Source organism: Ornithodoros turicata, chromosome 2 (assembly GCF_037126465.1).
Source record: "Ornithodoros turicata isolate Travis chromosome 2, ASM3712646v1, whole genome shotgun sequence".
Taxonomy (NCBI): Eukaryota; Metazoa; Arthropoda; class Arachnida; order Ixodida; family Argasidae; genus Ornithodoros; species Ornithodoros turicata.
This window is the reverse complement of record NC_088202.1, coordinates 12,496,107-12,516,501: the sequence shown is the minus strand read 5'-3', so window position 1 is coordinate 12,516,501 and position 20,395 is coordinate 12,496,107. Positions and strand designations below refer to the sequence as shown.

General features: G+C 47.3%; 1 protein-coding gene across 1 annotated transcript; it reads right to left on the bottom strand.

Annotated features, from left to right (window-relative positions):
• Nucleotides 1–3,769: 3,769 nt before the first annotated feature.
• On the bottom strand, nt 3,770–7,528 carry LOC135384325 (uncharacterized protein K02A2.6-like). Its single transcript, XM_064613530.1, has one exon. It carries the CDS (start codon nt 7,526–7,528, stop codon nt 3,770–3,772), a length of 3,759 nt encoding a protein of 1,252 aa, XP_064469600.1.
• Between the last annotated feature and the right edge of the window lie 12,867 nt (nt 7,529–20,395).

The following is a 20,395-nucleotide window of genomic DNA, read 5'->3' as shown; positions in this document are numbered from 1 at the left end:
CTGGAGAGACGCTCCAAAGTTGTTCATGTGAAGCATATCTATAATGTAAAAACCCCGAGACTAGGGAACACGAAGGGACAGACACAACACGAAGTCTTCGTGTTGTGTCTGTCCCTTCGTGTTCCCTAGTCTCGGGTTTTTTACATTATGCATCATCTTCACCAGCTCGCTTGCTTCCTAGCCATTTTTTTCAAGCATACCTATAGTTTTGTTGCGTTACTCGATTTGCGACATGAAATTTACATGCTTGAATAGAGTGAGGCTGGGATCGTCGTAATCCGTGAATTAGAATTGGTGATCGGATCTGTAAGTTCTTCCAGAGGCCAGTTTCTCGCGCATAGTTTCTGGAGCGACAACAACTGCATGAATGACGACGGGATGAAGTGCTTCACTGCAACAATTGCGGTACCGTACCTGGTACCGCACGGTACGGTACCGTACCGTGGGTGGTGATGGCAGTGAGATGTTATAAGGAACAGGAGTGAGGTCTGCCTGCTCAGATAAGGAGGCAAGTTTCACTCCTTTGTGAAAGGGGAAGGGGAGAAGGGGGGGGGGGGGGTAAAAGAGAAAGTATAGAGGGTCAGAAATTAAAGTGCATGTGGGTTAATATATGATTGGGATGACGATGAAGAAGATTAGGCATGCACACTCGCGCACACACATGGCACACGCAAATGGCAGCGGAAATTTCTGCATGCGCCGATTATTTCTCTATGACTGCTTCTTCCTCAACTCAGCATAACTGCGCGCATGTTTCCCACTTGCGCGTTCCTGCATTTTTCGTCGTTAGCGTATTCTTGCATTAAGTTTTGAGTGACCGCGGAGAGCTTCTCTTCATATTTTTGAAGTGCTGACCAGTACAGGGAATATCCGACAATATTATTTCCCTGTCCAACTTGGGCAGGTGTGATTCGCGGGCGTAAGTTTAAGGGACGCGAGGGCAAAAACAGTTGGGTTGAAACAGAAACAACCATGGGGACAACTAGACCTTTCCATTCCCATCCGTGCCTAAGAAGGTCGCCACCATTCCATTCCCATTCCATTTCAGGTTCTGATAAAGCTGGAATGATTCCGGAAGCATACCAACTCTGGAGTGGTAACCCCGCAACCCTGGTAAACAGGTGCTTGGTTTAAGAAGCTTCTAATTTGAAAAACCTACTCCGTATGCTTCTATGGCGTTTTGGGGGGAAACTCGAACTGCACTTTCACTAATACCCTTGCTGTTTCAATGTAGTGCAGTTCATTCCCCTCAACACTTCCCCCGGTTCCGCGAGACTCATTACCCACAAAATTTTGTTGTTGAAGTTCTCACTATTATATGAAGTTCACTATTCCTCGGCTCGGATGCGTGAACACAATGTGCTTTCTTCCTGTCCGCATACACCGCAAGATATAGCTGTTACCTGAAGCACCTCTTCCCAGCACGTATAGCCAGGGTTGTACATACAGCCAACACCTTCATGTGAAAACGCACGAAAAAGTTTTATGAACTCGTATATACACTCTAAATCCTGTGACGGACATTTGCCAGTTAAAAAAGTTCCCTCAGAAAGTGCAGCCGGTACACAGCCGTAACCGTCTGGAAGCAGCCGTAACGGTTATCAAATGGCAAGCACAGCGCTCCTCATCGCCAAATTTCAGCAGGTACAAAGCCGTCACGTTGGTATGAAACGGCTTTGTGCCCGCTGAATAATATGTGTGCCTCCTGAACCTTGTACTCGTGTGCTTGTTGAAATGCGTGTGCCGGCTGAACAAGCGTGCCTTCGTTGGAGCGTACTACGTTGTTCCGCGCTCCGCCGGTGAGGAGTGACACGGCACAACGTATTCTCCCGCAGTACGTTCCTTCCCGCTTTCTTGACGCTGTCTGCGTTGCAACCTCGCCTTTGAGAAGGATGACACCTTGCTTTTTAAGTACAGGTCTCATGTTTGCTTAAGGTAAGCCAACCCAGCTGTGATGCATCGTACGACGCCTGCGTTTTACTCGTGTTTAACAATCGAAATACATTCTGTTGCAGACGGTGGACGCATTGCAAATGGCGACAGGAGAGGATCGGCTGCATCGGTGAAGCGACGATGTACATTAAAAGCGAGGTTAATTGTATTCTTTCGTTATAGGTGACCGTGGGACTGTATCGATTGCGAGGAGGTGAGTTACAAAATGGAATACTATTCCAGCATTAACGTTGGAACAATACCAGCGTGATATTCACTTCGGTTTCTTTACAGGTTGTTTCCTGTCTCAACGGTCAGACATACGCGTGAAAGATTGCAACTGCTTCTCACAAGGAATTGGTGTCTGTTGCCACTTGTTAGACAATTGTTCCTCGGCCATTTCGTTTGAGGAACCGTCGTGTTCGTCACTAAGGATCTTCATTGAGCTTTCAGTGCCAGCCTGTTCGAAGTTTCGAGGATTGTGTGTTCGGCGTTTGGAGGACTGCCTGGTGCACCGGATCATTGGATGGGTTGTGTGTCCGTGCAACGTGTGCTGCATATCTGTGTGTTGGGATTACTGAACCGTGTATGCTTTCCATTCGGCAAACGATGATGTACTGGATGCAATTTAAAGGTATGTGCAAGCCAATAAAATTTGGTGTTTCATGTTCGATGTGCTTGGAGCATTTTCTTCCTTGCTTTTTCTTTTTTTGCGAAGCGTGGATGTAATTTTTCTGTTAGGGAACTCGAGAGGCGCAATGTGTTTCGCATATTAGTGGGTACAGGTAACGAAATTGCAAAATTCCCATATCGGACCCCCCTCCTGGGAACAAGGCTAATCGGAAGTCGCGCGTCGCTAGTAATAAATTGCGCTGTAATGTGCAAATTCTGTAGTGAGGTTAGGTTAGGTTAGGTTAGGTCAGTACATTTTACAGGCGCGGGGGGGGGGGGGTACAAGTAACCCTTCGATACGTCCGGTACACTGTGACTCCTGGTGTCAGCAGGGATGTCGTACCAGTTGCTTCAGGGGGCACATGGCACCTGCAGCTTTCGCAGGCACCGCGTGCCCCTTGAAGTCATGTGGCACATTTTTTAAAAAATGTGCTGCAGCTGCAGTTGACCGGAGTAAGGCAGATATCCCACATTGGACACCCTCCGATCTAACCCTGGGAACGAGGCTTAGACGGAAGTGAGCACAGTCTCGAACAACTGCGGGGGGGGGGGGTGTTTTAGTCCTGGCAGGAGCGAACGAGACAAGTGACCAGTCCGGTTAACAACCACATGCAAAAATCGTTTATTGGCTCGCAACCACGCGCCAAATCCCCACGCGCTCGATGCGCACTTCGTCATCTTCGATGGCTATAACACATCCCCCTCCTTTTGCAGATAAAGTCAAGTCAAGTCAAGTCAGATAAAGATCAAGCTTGATACTTTTTTGGAGGAATGACGCAACGCCCTCTTTTTGTGTGCCAGTGGGTCGTGTCGGTGCACTGTTGGTCTGTCGGTACGTCGGTTGAAGTGTCCGTTTCGAGGTGGCTGCTTTGCGGAGCGCTCACTGTCGATGTACTGGGCTCTGGTTGGCCTGGGAGAGGAACTACACTCTTAAAAATTAACTTCACCGCATAGCACGCTCCTAGCCAACCATTATCTCGAATGATATCGTTATCTGCCCTGATTTGTTGAAAACAGGGGGCGTACGCCTTTTCTGTGACAATTATGAACAGCATAAGTGTCACAGAAATGGCGTACGCCCCCCGTTTTCAACAAATCAGGGCAACTAACGATATCATTCGAGATAATGGTTGGCTAGGAGCGTGCTATGCGGTGAAGTTCATTTTTAAGAGTGTAGATGCGTCCTGTTCCTTCTGACTTCTCCCTGCTCTGTGGAGACTGAATAGGACCTGGGTTGCGGAGTCTGTCCCTGGACAACGCCTTTCCGTTGCAGATCTATTACCCAAACATCTGTGCCGACTCCAAGTGGAGGTAGCTCCCGCACCCCGTGTCTCCTATTGTAGTGCCTCTCTTCGTCCCTCTTGTTTTTAGTTTCGAAGGCTGCCACTTTCTTGTAGTCAGGGGTGTACGGTACAAGCTGTAACTGCGCGACAGGAACGTTCGTGCACAACCGTCGTCCCATTAGAAGTTCCGCTGGGCTATAGCCATTTTTCAAGGGTGAAGCCCGATATGCTAGCAGCGACTTGTACGGATCTTTTGTCTTCTTCATAGACATTTTAACGATCTTCACTGCCGCCTCGGCAAGTCCATTGCTTTGCGGATAGCCTGGGCTGGATGTAACATGTCGAAAGCCATACTCCGTTGAAAATCGTGCCAAAGGGGAGCTGCTGCTCTGCGAAAACTGCGGACCGTTGTCGCTTATCACAACTTCGGGGATTCCATGTCGTGCAAATATGGATTTGCAGTGATTCACGATGGCTTCGCTGGACAATGAATGTAGCCGGACTAGCTCTGGGTACCGCGAGTAATAGTCAACTACAATGAGCCACCACGATCCCTGGCAATGGAACAAGTCCATAGCTATTTTCTGCCAGGGCCTGTCTGGGAAGTCCGTTGTAATGAGGGGTAGCTTCCTGTTTGTCTTTAGTTGCAGGCATTCGTGACAGTTCTTCACCGTTTGTGCGATGTCGTCATTGATACTTGGCCACCAAACAGCATGTTTAGCTCGTGTGGTGCATTTTTCCAAGCCGAAGTGGCCCTCGTGTAAAAGCTGGAGAATCTGTTGCTGACAGGTCTTGGGAATGACAATCTGCGTTCCATGCATTAGCAGACTATCGGCTACTGCCAGCTGTTTCCGTGCTAGCCAAAAGGGTTTAAGGTCTTGCCCGAGATCTCGTCGAGTAGGCCACCCGTGTCTGGTGAACCTGATGATATGCTGACACGTCTCGTCCTTCTCCTGTTCTTGCTGTATGTCAAGTAGACTTCTCGCTGTCCCTGGAAGGTGAGTCTCAACATAGTGGACGAAACACTCGATCTCCTCTGTAAGGTCTGTGGTGTCCGTTTTCCGGAGAGGTGTACGGGACAGGGCGTCTGCCGCTAGAAGGTCTTTTCCTGGCACGTACGTTATTTCGTAGGTATATCGCATGAGACGCATCCGCATGCGCTGTAACCTCGGCGTCAAGTCATCAAGCTGTTTTGTCGAGAACAGGCTCACCAGGGGCTTGTGGTCGGTCTCGAGAAGAAACTTTTTCCCGATAAGGTAGTCTCGGAATTTCTCACTCGCCCAAAGCAGTGCCAAACCCTCCTTTTCTAATTGAGCATAACGACGCTCGACATCAGTGAGAATTCTGGAGGCGTAGGCGATGACTTGGTATTTCCTGTCGTCTTGTTTTTGTCGCAGGACAGCTCCGAGGCCGAAGGAAGATGCGTCCGCGGTGACGACCGTCTCTTTTGCTGGGTCGTAGATGCCGAGGACAGGGCTTGTAGAGAGGATTTGTTTCCATTTCTGAAACGCCTCTTGTTGTGGTGCGCCCCACACAAATTCCTGCTTGGAGCTTAACATACACGATAGTGGCTGTAGAAGTTCTGCTACCTTGGGTACAAAGCGTGTAAGGTACGTTGCCATCCCAAGTAGCCGCCTGAGGCCCGTCTTGTCCGTAGGGGGAGTCATTTTAACAATGGCGTTCACCTTTTCTTCGTCAGGCCGAATGCCTGAGCCGTCGACGACGTGACCTAGAAAGGTCACTTGTGAAACACTGAATATGCATTTGTCTTTGTTGAGCGACATCCCTGCTTCTTGGATGCGTGTCATTACAGCTTCCAAGTGATGGTCATGTTCGATTTCATTTGCTCCCCAAATGAGTATGTCATCCATGTGACACAAAACTCCGTGGAGGTCCTTTAGCAGCGTTGCCACTCGTTTTTGAAAGTGTTCTGGCGCGGACGATATCCCGAATGGAAGTCTGTTGAAGGAATATCGCCCAAACGGAGTTATGAACGTCGTCAAGTGTTTGCTTTGTTCGCTCAGCGGTATCTGCCAAAAACCCGAGTTTGCGTCGAGTTTACTGAAGACCTTTGCATTTTTTAGCATTGCGAGTGAATGTTCGACAGAAGGGATAGGATGAAATTCACGCAGTACGTAACGGTTGAGCTGAGTGAAATCAATGCAAAGTCTAATTCCTCCTGACTTCTTTGGGACGGTTACCATTGGCGCACACCAGGCTGTCGGTTCCATGACTGGCGTTATGACTCCTAGCTTCTCCATACGTTGAAGTTCCTCTTTGGTTTTTTGGTATAGGGGCAATGGTACTCTCCGTGGAGATGAAAGGGCAAAGGGCCTAGCATCAGGAGCTAGCTTTATGTCGTAATCTCCTTGTAGAACTCCCAGTCCCTGAAAGACCGTAGCATATTCCTCGAATGGGGATGCCTTCGAGAGCATTTGTATTGTCGGAAGGACTTTGAGGCTGTCTATGGCTGGTTGACCAAGCAAGCATGTAGGAAGTTTCTTCAAGACGTAAATGTCTTGTTGACTTTCTTGTCCTTGAAAAACTGTCTGGAGAGAGGTCATACCGGTGACCTTCAGCATTTTGCCGTCTGGACCCCGCAGGCGACGTTTGGGAGGTTCGAGCCGGATTCCCGTGAAGTGCTTAAGGAAAACGCTCTCTGGTATAACCGTTTCGTCAGCCCCTGTGTCAACTTTAAACGTTAACGGTATTCCTTGAACAAGGACTGGGACTTGCCATTTCGACGTTCCTCCATGAGCTACAACTCCTAGAAATGCAGTAGTTCCGTCGGGGGCAGATTGGGTCTGCTTAGCCGAAAGGCAAACTGATGAGAAGTGCCCCTTCTTCTTGCATTTGGAGCATATCTTGTCTTTTGCTGGGCAGTCCTGTCTTGCGTGCCTGTCACGGCCGCACCACCGGCAGAGCTTTTGGGAAGCTGACTTTGAAGAAGGACGGGTTGTGCCTGCGTGAATCTTCCTGGTTGCCAGTGTCCTTGAATCGGACCCCGGTGACACTTTGTGCGTCGTTAGTCGATGTACTGTAGCGTCATTGCCTTTGTGAAGTTCAGCTTGCTGCAGCCGGACAGTTTCTCGCTGGCGAGCCGCTGTGATAGCCTTTTGTAGAGTGAGTTCAGAGTCGAGCTGTAGTTGTTCCGAAACTTTCTTGTCTCGAAGGCCTGCAACCAGTCTGTCGCGAATCAGTTCTTCGCGCAACGCTCCATAGTTGCATAAGTCTGCCATTGAATGCAGGACAGTCACGAATTCCTCCACAGATTCCCCATCCTGTTGTACTCTCGTGTTGAACTTTGCACGTTCAAAGATGATGTTGCGGCGCGGAACGAAGTAGGCATCGAACGCTTCTAGCACCTTGTCGAACTTGCGTGCGTCTTCGGGACTAAGCTTCAGCGTGGCGTATATGTCCTCCGCTTGCTCACCCATAATGTAGATCAGTGCATCTACTTGGCTTAACTCAGCCTTGTCGTTGAGGCCAGAGGCAGCACGGAAACGTAGAGAGCGTTTCCTCCAAGTGGGCCAGTCATTCGGCGTCTTGAACGTGAAAGGTTCCGGTGGCGTTACATTGAATGTAGCCAAGGATGCCGTAAACGTCGAACGCTCTTGTGTGTCGCCGTCGGGGAGAGACATCGTTGTGGAAGCGTGGTTATGTTCTAGAACTTTCTGACACCATGTTTTAGTCCTGGCAGGAGCGAACGAGACAAGCGACCAGTCCGGTTAACAACCACATGCAAAAATCGTTTATTGGCTCGCAACCACGCGCCAAATCCCCACGCGCTCGATGCGCACTTCGTCATCTTCGATGGCTATAACACAGGGGGGGGGATACCCCCCCCGCGCGTGTAATATGTACTGACCTAACCTAACCTAACCTCACTAAGGAATTTGCAAATTACAGCGCAATTTATTACTAGCGACGCGCGACTTCCGGTTAGCCTTGTTCCCAGGAGGGGGGTCCGATATGGGAATTTTGCAATTTCGCAGTTTACCGGACGACACCTATCCGTCACTGGGTTTAGAGTGTAGGAATTGGCGGTTGCCGTACAGCACTGTTTTGATTATCAAGATGTAACCCATGGTAAAGGGGTATGAGAAACTGCTCTTCATGCGGACCCAATAAAGTTTCTTCCTTCCTTCGTTTGTGGGTAGTCCCAGGAAAACATGGACTGGAAGTACTGTATTGCAGTTCGCGATCACCTTGTAGAATCGAATTGTTCGGGCATTCGATACGCTGCATGATCTACTGCGCACTAACCGCTCTCCCAAGTGGTCGGCCCTGAGCTGTATTCAAAGAGGGCCTGCTTGGTCCATGGAGATGACAACGTAACCCCTGTTGAAGAGTGTTATATGCACCGCACCCTCTGTATTCCTGCAGCTTGCTTTGCACAATTGCCAGATGCCGCGACAAGTGGCTGTCCTTGCGAGCGAGGACGATAGCGATGTCCAAATACCGTTCTACCTGTGCGTCCCGCCTGATATTCATGAAGGCGCGTGGTCTTGCCAACCACTCAACGAGACCATGTACCTACGGATTTCTTCAAGTCTACTTTCACACCGCAAAGCTTGGGAACGATAAATAACAATGGCAATGCATCAGAACGTCACATGACCTTTGCAAGACCTTTGCGTGACAGCGCAATGTTCACTTCCTCCTCTGTATATGGCAAATGACGGCGACGTCGTCCGCGAAAGCCAACTCCTTTACTTCACTATCTCCAAGCTCCAGCCCATGTATCCTCTCGTTGCTTTGAATCACGCAGCACAGGGGTTCTTAGTATAGGCTGAATAATACAGGGGACAAAGGACATCCTTGCCGTACGGATCCCAAAACTCGTATGGCAGCGCCAATGCAGATTTCAATTGACCACTAACCATGCCGAGATGCCCTATAGTAGATGGTGACCCACTACGCAAGGTCGCCTAGCTAACGTCACCCAATAGCCGTAAAACGTATCCATGAGCTTGACTTAAACGGGTTGAGAAACCAGATGCAACCCACTGAATGTATATGGTTCCGTTTCATACACTGTAGGGTTCCCAGTCTTCGGTATTTACCGAAAAGCACCGATAAACGTACACCGGTAATTTTTTTTTACAATTTTGGTTGAAAAAATTATTCACCGATTGTCGTCGAAATGTCGACTTCAAATGTCTTCATTTCATTTCCTGTCCATTCGCTCTGAACTATTTGGCAGCGGACAATGAAAATGAGGTCCCTCTTGAACGAACAGATATTTCTTCTTTAGCTTTTCGCGGGGTCTTAATGTTGCCGATAGTCAGGATCCAGGCCAGTTACAAATATAGCTTTACATAATAAGAATAGGTCTGTTCGGTCAGGAAGTGCCACAGCTAGAGCTTAGAGACCACGGAGTGTACCAGTGCGAACTATTCGCTTATTACACAAACACTGATAACTAGGATACGGACCGACGACTGAATGATTTGCCTTCCACAATAAAGATCCCATGCTAATTACCTAACAGTGAAAAGAGCGGTGTGCGATGTCACCTGCATCGCTAACATGAACCTCACAAACTTATTAGACCCTGATTTTAACAGTTGGCATTGCAATGAAAACAAACAAACAAACAAAAACACAAGGACATCAAGTGTTGGTTCACTGTATGCATGGAAAACTCCCGCCACGTTCCTCGCCGTTTTCCACCGGGTATCTTCTCGTTTCGAAATATTACCACCGAAGGACACTGATTCCTGCGTGAGAAAAATAGCTACCGATTTCTCCCACCGAATCTCTGAAAAATTAAACACCGAAGACCGGGAGCCGTAGTAGTCCATGGATCGACACGCAAAGTCCCATATTCCTCGTTGGAACGGTTTTTTAGCTGTTGGGTTTTGAAAATAGCTGTATTTTCAAGCCACCCCTGACGGTGGCGCTGAAGAGCGCTCAGAGCCGTAACGGAGTAGTTCACTTGATCTAGTATGTTTTTTGCACCGGATATCAAATACGATATAGACATTACGTGCGACTGAACTTGCCAATGTGTATTGCTTGATATCGCTTCCCCCTATTCCAACCAGACCTCGCTTCCCTCCTGATAGACATCAGCCTTGGTGAGTGATCTTTGGTGATGGAATGAGTCCAGTGCTTAACACCCTCACGCTGTCCTCCTGGTCTTCGACGTCCCCAGGTGACTCTGGTACTTTTCGATATAGTCCTTGACCTTTCAGCTCAATTCCCTCCAGTCCTTCTGTGAGAGCTCGGGCTATGGCATCAGCCGTCGACTTCTCTTTATTTGGCCTTCTTTTCTGCTGTGTCGTAAAATCTGTTCCTGTTTGTCAGTTCATCATCACCGCGTTCCGCCAAGTAGCCTGTGTCCCGGTACTGCACACCTCCTCGTGCTATCCAGCAGTTCTTGCATCAAGGCGTGCAACGCTGTTTTCTTACGTGACCCACCTTCTTGCAGCGTAAGCAGACAGAGCCGCTCCCGAGGCGAGCTCCCGCCTGGGGTACGATTACGGGAAGCGCCCCGCGTCACTCTTCCACACTTTCAACAGCAGGACTTTCAAAGGTGCAGTTGGTGGACTTCAACCCAACTTCCATTTCCCTCTCCTGGTGTCACCAACGTGGTCCCCATATGCGGAGAGCACTTTCCTCACCTCTGCATCAGGAACATGCATTTGTAACAGTATCATAGAGGCGTAACTATATTTAGCTTTTTTGGTCGTTTCCATCAGGCGTTATTAATTTCTATAAGCAAAACAATCCAACAAGCATTGTTGCGTCGAATCTATAGGTCTTCCTTGCTCGTGGTGGGACAAATCCAGTTTTGTGCGGACTTAGATGTAACACTAGCTTTAATTTCCTTTTAAGGTCACATCAAAAATACTGAATTTCCGTGCGGTAAATAAATGCATGATCAACACCCTCCGTTACTTTACAGAATCAGTTCACGTTCCGCAGGACACTGTCCGCCAACTGCACGTGAACTTCGACGTATGCAGCGAAGTGTGGACTGCAACCCAATCCCGCTCTGTACGATTGGTTATCATGACCAACAGCAGCCTGTATAGACAGCACTTCCATGCGTAGACGTTGATGAACCGTTTTACGTCACGTATCACCGGTCCGGTAAGGCGATTTGCTGCTGAGTGGTAAGGAGCGGTATACCTCAGTACGGCACTTCGACTCTGAGCCCATGCCTTGAACTTCGACCACGTTTAGATCTTGACGACCACTTGATCTTGAAACATAGCGCGATCACACGGTTGGCGTCTTCCATTTCCGGTCTTGCAGCGGCCACCCGGGTACATTCGTCGATATCGATAAAAAATGCTTGCCATTCTTTGCACACGCTCCACTTTCTTCTTTAGTTCTGTAAAATCGACATGCACGACTTCACAAGGTGTCTTCGAATGTTCCTCGAGAGACATTTACTTTACCTTGACACAGATGACACGAGCGGTGGCTGTGGTACTGATGAAGGAGCTCGCCGTTGTCGGCCTCACAGAGGTGGACAACGATTAAAGCTCCGGAGTTATATGCGTCCTGGGCCGACCTCTAAGGGAACTGTGCTGATATATATGCCTGAAGCATCTGAGGAAAACCCAGCCAAAACCCGACTAGGATCCGAACCCAGGTACCCCCCAGTCTCGACGTGAGATGTCCACAACGCTAGCCACTGAGCCACGGGATGTATTCCAGGATGCCGTCCTTAATTTTGGGCCAATAAAAGCGCTTTCTGATCTTGGCACACGTCCTACCGAAACCGTCGTTTCCAGCGGACTCGGAGCTGTCCTGTGATAAAGTTATAGCATCTTATATACCATTGTAACTGGCACCCTGTACCTGTCATTTTTTAACTTCAGAGGCTCTGAACCTTCCCAAAGGTTGAGTGCATTAATAGTAACGGGATCGGCTATGTCCGCTATCAAAGACTACATGCAGACGGCGAAATGCCAAAGAACGCATTGAAAGAGAAAAGAGCATCCGCAACGGTATGGGACACTCCTGGTCGGTGGGACACTTCGAAGTCAAATTGATGCAATTGGTTAGTTCACCAAGCAATCCTCCCATCTAGCTCTGGCTTTTCAAAGAGGTATGTGACAGCTTGATGGTCAAGTGCGTCGCTTCAACTATGTTCCTTCCAGAAAAGGTCTGAAGTACGGTTTCACATTGAAAGCAAAAAAAAAAAAAAAAAGTATCACATTGAAAGCGGTAGGGATTCCCTTTCTGTTGTGGCGTGGTGCTGCTGAAAGTGCTATTGAAAGGCACAAAATCTTCTGGCATTTCCACTAAAGTTCACAAGTTCTAGGTAGAAATAATGAAACTGCCATTGGAGGCGCGGGGCATCGATCCACGTTCCTCTCGCGTGCTAACCGAGCGCTCTACCATCTGGGCTACACCCCCGATGGAACGATTGAAAGTGTCCCTAAAGAAATGGCTCTTTTACTCGAGTTGTCCATCACGTAGAAAAACAGGCATTGGAGGTCCGGGGCATCGATTCCCGCATCTCTCGCATGTTAAGCCGGCGCTCTACCGTCTGAGCTACACCCCCGATATAACAGTTGAAAGTGTTACTGAAAGAAAGACAATCTACTGACACTTTCACTATAGAGTTGACGAATGGCAGGTAGAAAAAGTGAAGTAAACACAGGGAGATTGTCAAGGTGGCATACATTTGAGGATAAACTGAGAAACTAGTGACTCTAAGACAAACACGGCACGTAAGGCTTCAAACACCTAAGCATCAGTGAAATCAAACAACTCAGGAAAAAGTAAAACAGGCTATGGAGGTGCGGGGCATCGATCCCGGTACCTCTCGCATGCTAAGCGAGCACTCCACCATCTGAGCTACACCCCCGATATACAGCTGAAAGTGTTACTGAAAGGAAGACAATCTACTGACACTTTCACTAGAGTTGACCAATGGCAGGTAGAAAATGTGACGTAAACAAAGGGAGATAGTCAAGGTGGCATACATTTGAGGATAAACTGAGAAACTAGTGAGTCTAAGACAAACACGGCACGTAAGGCTTCAAACGCCTAAGAATCAATGAAATCAAACAACTCAGAAAAAAGTAAAACAGGCTATGGAGGCTTTCGCATGCTAAGCGAGCGCTCTGCCATCTGAGCTACATCCCCGGCGTAATGGCCCAAAGTGTTACTGTAAGAAAGACAATGTGCTCACACTTTCGCTAGAGTTGACCAATGCCAGGTAGAAAAAGTAACGCAAACAAAGGGATATACTCAAGGTGACCTACATTTGAGGAGGCTATGGAGGTGTGGGGCATCGATCCCCGTACCATCGCATGCTAAGCGAGCGCTCTACCACCTGAGCTACACCTTTTTTTTTTTTTCACCAGGTAATAACGTTTATTTACAAACATTAAAATAAGCTATGACTGTACAGTGTTAATGAGTGATGTATGATGAATGAATGATGCACACCTGAGCTACACCTTTTTTCTTTCCTTTAGTCAATATTTTAATAAAAGCACAATTCACCGTTCATTATGTACAGACAATGGAAGTCATGACGGGATGAAGATACATTGCAGAAAAATTTTACAGGTGGAGCATAGCTTCTACTCTTTTACATTAAAAGGTGAGCTTGTGGTGTTGGCGATGGAAAACCTGGCCCGGGCCCGCATCCTGCGCCCAAACGTGGAAGCGATGGTACACATGGCTAACTCACGAAGTCGGACCCATTCAGACTCCTCATGCAGTCTGTCTTTTCCAATCAAGCTGGAGACCCACAGCAGACTTATCTTTACGTAATGCCAGGTCGGCCTGGTGTTTGGCTGGTTTTCCGTCTTAGCGGTCCGGGCACGCCACAGAGCTTTCATCGCCAAAACCATTACAATTTCTTTTAACTGGGCGCCCTTGTTAGAGTCTGTTACAAGGAACTTAAGGTTTTCCCAGGATACATTCAAGTCAATCTCGAACGTGGTCCTCAAGTCATGCAAGAACGACACTGCAGTGCTACAAGTAACAAAAACATGTTCCAGTGTTTCCGGCTCACCACAAGTACAACAGTTCATCTGTACGACCATAAAGTTCTTGTTAGCACTCCAGGTCTGTACAGGGAGGGCCTCAATGTGTAGCTTGGAGAAAGAATATTTCCACTCCGGCGGGATGGGTAGCTTACGCACCCTTACGAGAACATTACTTTCTGTCTGTAACGGAAAAAGGTTTCAGTAGAGTGGAAGGGATAAAGGTTTTCGCTACGGTATCCAAGTATAGTCTTTTCCTTGACACGGTACTCAAATAATCCCAAGAGAATTGCTCCTAAAAAAAAAAAAAACAGCGCACTTTTAACTTCTCTGAGGAACGCGACCCTTCCTGTGTTAGATTCGGGGACGCCAGTTGGAACAACCCATCGGTTTAGCACTTGAGCCCCGTGTACCTGCATTGCACTTCGGAGTAGGGGATCCGACTGACAACGAAAGTACATAAAGCGGTGCACCAGAAGCTTAATTTCTAGGTTGATGACGCCTAGGCCCCCTGCTTTGAGAGGAAGGAAAATATTTGAGCGTCTCATCCGCTCAAACCTCGAGTTCCACAGAAAAATAGCTATAACCCTGTGGTACTTCGCAATAACCTCCTTTGAACATGGCACCGCTTGGGCCTTATACCAGACTGCGGGGTACAAAGCGGTATTTGCGATATAAGCCCTACTGAGTAGGTTCGTCCTTCGGCCTCTGTACTCCAAGCCTTTTGGCATTTAATTTATTAACCGTTGCTTTTAGATTTGCTGTTGCTTCAGTTTGTTCACAAAAGCGTACCCCTAGGTAGCTCTCAACCTGTGTTCCCCACCTGGTCCCATGTACAATCTCAGGTGCTGTTGACCATTCACCAATCCAGGCTCCAGAAGATTTTCTGGAATTAACCTGAGCACCAGGCAGCTGGCAAAATTCCGCTGCCTTGTGCATACACTTCACAATGTGTTCACCTTCCATACATACAAATGTTAGGTCATCCGCATGCGCCAATAATTTAATACTTTCCTCGCCCACTTTCACTCCCACGATGTCCTTATCTTTTATTATAGTCTGACAGAGTGGTTCCAGATAGAGGGCAAACAGCACGGCAGAATTCGGGCACCTTTGCCTCACACCTCTACCAACTTTTATATCGTTACCGAGGGTTCCATTAATGCTTAGGCTGGTATTTACGTCTTTGTAACATACTGTTACCCACATTCCCAGTTCATTAGCACCTACTTTACTGAGGACGGCTAGTAGGAAGGAATGCGATACTCTAGCAAACGCCTGCTTGAAATCCACCTGTAGGATTGCAGCACGACCTCCCTCTGCCTGTGCAGCTTCACAGACGGTACGCATTACCTGGAGGTTCTTTCGTATACTTCTTTTTTTTAATCCCATACGATTGGTGCGACCCTATTACCTTCCACAACACTGCGTCTAGCCTTTTGGCTAGAATTTTCGCTAGAATTTTGTAATCAGTACACAAAAGGCTTATAGGTCTGAAATCCGTTACCACTGGGTCCCCTTGTTTGTCGAACTTCTTGGGAATAAGAACTGTCATGCTTTTCCTCATGGTAGGTGTTAATAGCCCTCTTTCCCAGATATCTCTGTACACTGAGACTAGAATCACACTGAGGCCCTCTATGAACATCTTATCAAAACCACTTCCCAGGCCATCACACCCTGGAGCTTTATTGTGCCTCAGCTTTTTAATGGCCTTTTGTATCTCTGTAACGCTTATCGTTCCTTCACTTGGAGCTAGTTCTTTTTCTGTGAGTGTTTTAATATGTTCTGGGAATGTGTTTTCGATCTGCCTAGGCATTGCCTCTACAGTAAGTAGATCTCTATAATACTTTTCGAAGCTCTCTGCTATCCCAATTTTCTCAGCTACACCCCCGACGTAATTGCCGAAAGTGTTACTGAAAGAAAGGCAATCTACTGACACTTTCGCTAGAGTTGACCAATGCCAGGTAGAAAAAGTAACGTAAATAGAGGGAGATACTCAAGGTGACCTACATTTGAGGACAAGCTGAGAAACTAGTGACTCCAAGACAAGCACGGCACGTAAGGCTTCAAACGCCTAAGAATCAATGAAATCAAACAACTCAGGAAAAGTAAAACAGGCTATGGAGGTGGGGGCATCGAACCCCGTACCTCTCGCATGCGAAGCGAGCGTTCTACCACCTGAGCTACACCCCTGACGTGATGGCTAAAGTGTTACTGAAAGAAAGACAATCTACTGACACTTTCGCCAGTGTTGACCAATGCCCGGTAGAAAAAGTAACGTAAACAAAGGGAGATACTCAAGGTGACCTACATTTGAGGACAAGCTGAGAAACTAGTGACTCCAAGACAAGCACGGCACGTAAGGCTTCAAACGCCTAAGAATCAATGAAATCAAACAACTTAGGAAAAGTAAAACAGGCTATGGAGGTGGGGGCATCGAACCCCGTACCTCTCGCATGCGAAGCGAGCATTCTACCACCTGAGCTACACCCCTGACGTGATGGCTAAAGTGTTACTGAAAGAAAGACAATCTACTGACACTTTCGCCAGTGTTGACCAATGCCAGGTAGAAAAAGTAACGTAAACAAAGGGAGATACTCAAGGTGACCTACATTTGAGGACAAGCTGAGAAACTAGTGACTCCAAGACAAGCACGGCACGTAAGGCTTCAAACGCCTAAGAATCAATGAAATCAAACAACTTAGGAAAAGTAAAACAGGCTATGGAGGTGGGGGCATCGAACCCCGTACCTCTCGCATGCGAAGCGAGCGTTCAACCACCTGAGCTACACCCCTGACGTGATGGCTGAAGTGTTACTGAAAGAAAGACAATCTACTGACACTTTCGCCAGTGTTGACCAATGCCAGGTAGAAAAAGTAACGTAAACAAAGGGAGATACTCAAGGTGACCTACATTTGAGGACAAGCTGAGAAACTAGTGACTCTAAGACAAACACGGCACGTAAGGCTTCAAACGCCTAAGAATCAATGAAATCAAACAACTCAGGAAAAGTAAAGCAGGCTATGGAGGCTCTTGCATGCTAAGTGAGCGCTCTACCATCTGAGCTACACCCCCAACGTAATGGCCGAAAGTGTTACTGAAAGAAAGACAATCTACTGTCACTTTCGCTAGAGTTGACCAATGCCAGGTAGAAAAAGTAACGTAAACAAAGGGAGATACTCAAGGTGGCCTACATTTGAGGACAAGCTGAGAAACTAGTGACTCTAAGACAATCACGGCACGTAAGGCTTCAAACGCCTAAGAATCAATGAAATCAAACAACTCAGGAAACAGGCTATGGAGGCTCTCGCATGCTAAGCGAGCGCTCTACCATCTGAGCTACACCCCCGACGTAATGGCCGAAAGTGTTACTGAAAGAAAGACAATCTACTGACAATTTCGCTAGAGTTGACCACTGCCAGGTAGAAAAAGTAACGTAAACAAAGGAAGATACTCAATGTGACCTACAGTTGAGGACAAGATGAGAAACTAGTGACTCTAAGACAAACACGGGACGTAAGGCTTGAAACGTCTAAGGATCAATGAAATCAAACAACTCAGGAAACAGGCTATGGAGGCTCTCGCATGCTAAGCGAGCGCTCTACCATCTGAGCTACACCCCCAACGTAATGGCCGAAAGTGTTACTGAAAGAAAGACAATCTACTGTCACTTTCGCTAGAGTTGACCAATGCCAGGTAGAAAAAGTAACGTAAACAAAGGAAGATACTCAAGGTGACCTACATTTGAGGACAAGCTGAGAAACTAGTGACTCTAAGACAAACACGGCACGTAAGGCTTCAAACGCCTAAGAATCAATGAAATCAAACAACTCAGGAAACAGGCTATGGAGGCTCTCGCATGCTAAGCGAGCGCTCTACCATCTGAGCTACACCCCCAACGTAATGGCCGAAAGTGTTACTGAAAGAAAGACAATCTACTGTCACTTTCGCTAGAGTTGACCAATGCCAGGTAGAAAAAGTAACGTAAACAAAGGAAGATACTCAAGGTGACCTACAGTTGAGGACAAGCTGAGAAACTAGTGACTCTAAGACAAACACAGGACGTAAGGCTTCAAACGCCTAAGAATCAATGAAATCAAACAACTCAGGAAACAGGCTATGGAGGCTCTCGCATGCTAAGCGAGCGCTCTACCATCTGAGCTACACCCCCAACGTAATGGCCGAAAGTGTTACTGAAAGAAAGACAATCTACTGTCACTTTCGCTAGAGTTGACCAATGCCAGGTAGAAAAAGTAACGTAAACAAAGGAAGATACTCAAGGTGACCTACATTTGAGGACAAGCTGAGAAACTAGTGACTCTAAGACAATCACGGCACGTAAGGCTTCAAACGCCTAAGAATCAATGAAATCAAACAACTCAGGAAACAGGCTATGGAGGCTCTCGCATGCTAAGCGAGCGCTCTACCATCTGAGCTACACCCCCAACGTAATGGCCGAAAGTGTTACTGAAAGAAAGACAATCTACTGTCACTTTCGCTAGAGTTGACCAATGCCAGGTAGAAAAAGTAACGCAAACAAAGGGAGATACTCAAGGTGACCTACATTTCAGGAGGCTATGGAGGTGTAGGGCATCGATCCCCGTACCATCGCATGCTAAGCGAGCGCTCTACCACCTGAGCTACACCCCCAACGTAATGGCCGAAAGTGTTACTGAAAGAAAGACAATCTACTGTCACTTTCGCTAGAGTTGACCAATGCCAGGTAGAAAAAGTAACGTAAACAAAGGAAGATACTCAAGGTGACCTACATTTGAGGACAAGCTGAGAAACTAGTGACTCTAAGACAATCACGGCACGTAAGGCTTCAAACGCCTAAGAATAAATGAAATCAAACAACTCAGGAAACAGGCTATGGAGGCTCTCGCATGCTAAGCGAGCGCTCTACCATCTGAGCTACACCCCCAACTTAATAGATGAAAGTGTTACTGAAAGAAAGACAATCTACTGACAATTTCGCTAGAGTTGACCACTGCCAGGTAGAAAAAGTAACGTAAACAAAGGAAGATACTCAATGTGACCTACAGTTGAGGACAAGATGAGAAACTAGTGACTCTAAGACAAACACGGGACGTAAGGCTTGAAACGTCTAAGGATCAATGAAATCAAACAACTCAGGAAACAGGCTATGGAGGCTCTCGCATGCTAAGCGAGCGCTCTACCATCTGAGCTACACCCCCAACGTAATGGCCGAAAGTGTTACTGAAAGAAAGACAATCTACTGTCACTTTCGCTAGAGTTGACCAATGCCAGGTAGAAAAAGTAACGTAAACAAAGGAAGATACTCAAGGTGACCTACATTTGAGGACAAGCTGAGAAACTAGTGACTCTAAGACAAACACGGCACGTAAGGCTTCAAACGCCTAAGAATCAATGAAATCAAACAACTCAGGAAACAGGCTATGGAGGCTCTCGCATGCTAAGCGAGCGCTCTACCATCTGAGCTACACCCCCAACGTAATGGCCGAAAGTGTTACTGAAAGAAAGACAATCTACTGTCACTTTCGCTAGAGTTGACCAATGCCAGGTAGAAAAAGTAACGTAAACAAAGGAAGATACTCAAGGTGACCTACAGTTGAGGACAAGCTGAGAAACTAGTGACTCTAAGACAAACACAGGACGTAAGGCTTCAAACGCCTAAGAATCAATGAAATCAAACAACTCAGGAAACAGGCTATGGAGGCTCTCGCATGCTAAGCGAGCGCTCTACCATCTGAGCTACACCCCCAACGTAATGGCCGAAAGTGTTACTGAAAGAAAGACAATCTACTGTCACTTTCGCTAGAGTTGACCAATGCCAGGTAGAAAAAGTAACGTAAACAAAGGAAGATACTCAAGGTGACCTACATTTGAGGACAAGCTGAGAAACTAGTGACTCTAAGACAATCACGGCACGTAAGGCTTCAAACGCCTAAGAATCAATGAAATCAAACAACTCAGGAAACAGGCTATGGAGGCTCTCGCATGCTAAGCGAGCGCTCTACCATCTGAGCTACACCCCCAACGTAATGGCCGAAAGTGTTACTGAAAGAAAGACAATCTACTGTCACTTTCGCTAGAGTTGACCAATGCCAGGTAGAAAAAGTAACGCAAACAAAGGGAGATACTCAAGGTGACCTACATTTCAGGAGGCTATGGAGGTGTAGGGCATCGATCCCCGTACCATCGCATGCTAAGCGAGCGCTCTACCACCTGAGCTACACCCCCAACGTAATGGCCGAAAGTGTTACTGAAAGAAAGACAATCTACTGTCACTTTCGCTAGAGTTGACCAATGCCAGGTAGAAAAAGTAACGTAAACAAAGGAAGATACTCAAGGTGACCTACATTTGAGGACAAGCTGAGAAACTAGTGACTCTAAGACAAACACGGGACGTAAGGCTTGAAACGCCTAAGAATCAATGAAATCAAACAACTCAGGAAAAGTAAAACAGGCTATGGAGGTGCGGGGCATCGATCCCCGTACCTCTCGCATGCTAAGCGAGCGCTCTACCATCTGAGCTACACCCTTTTTTTTTTTTTTTCA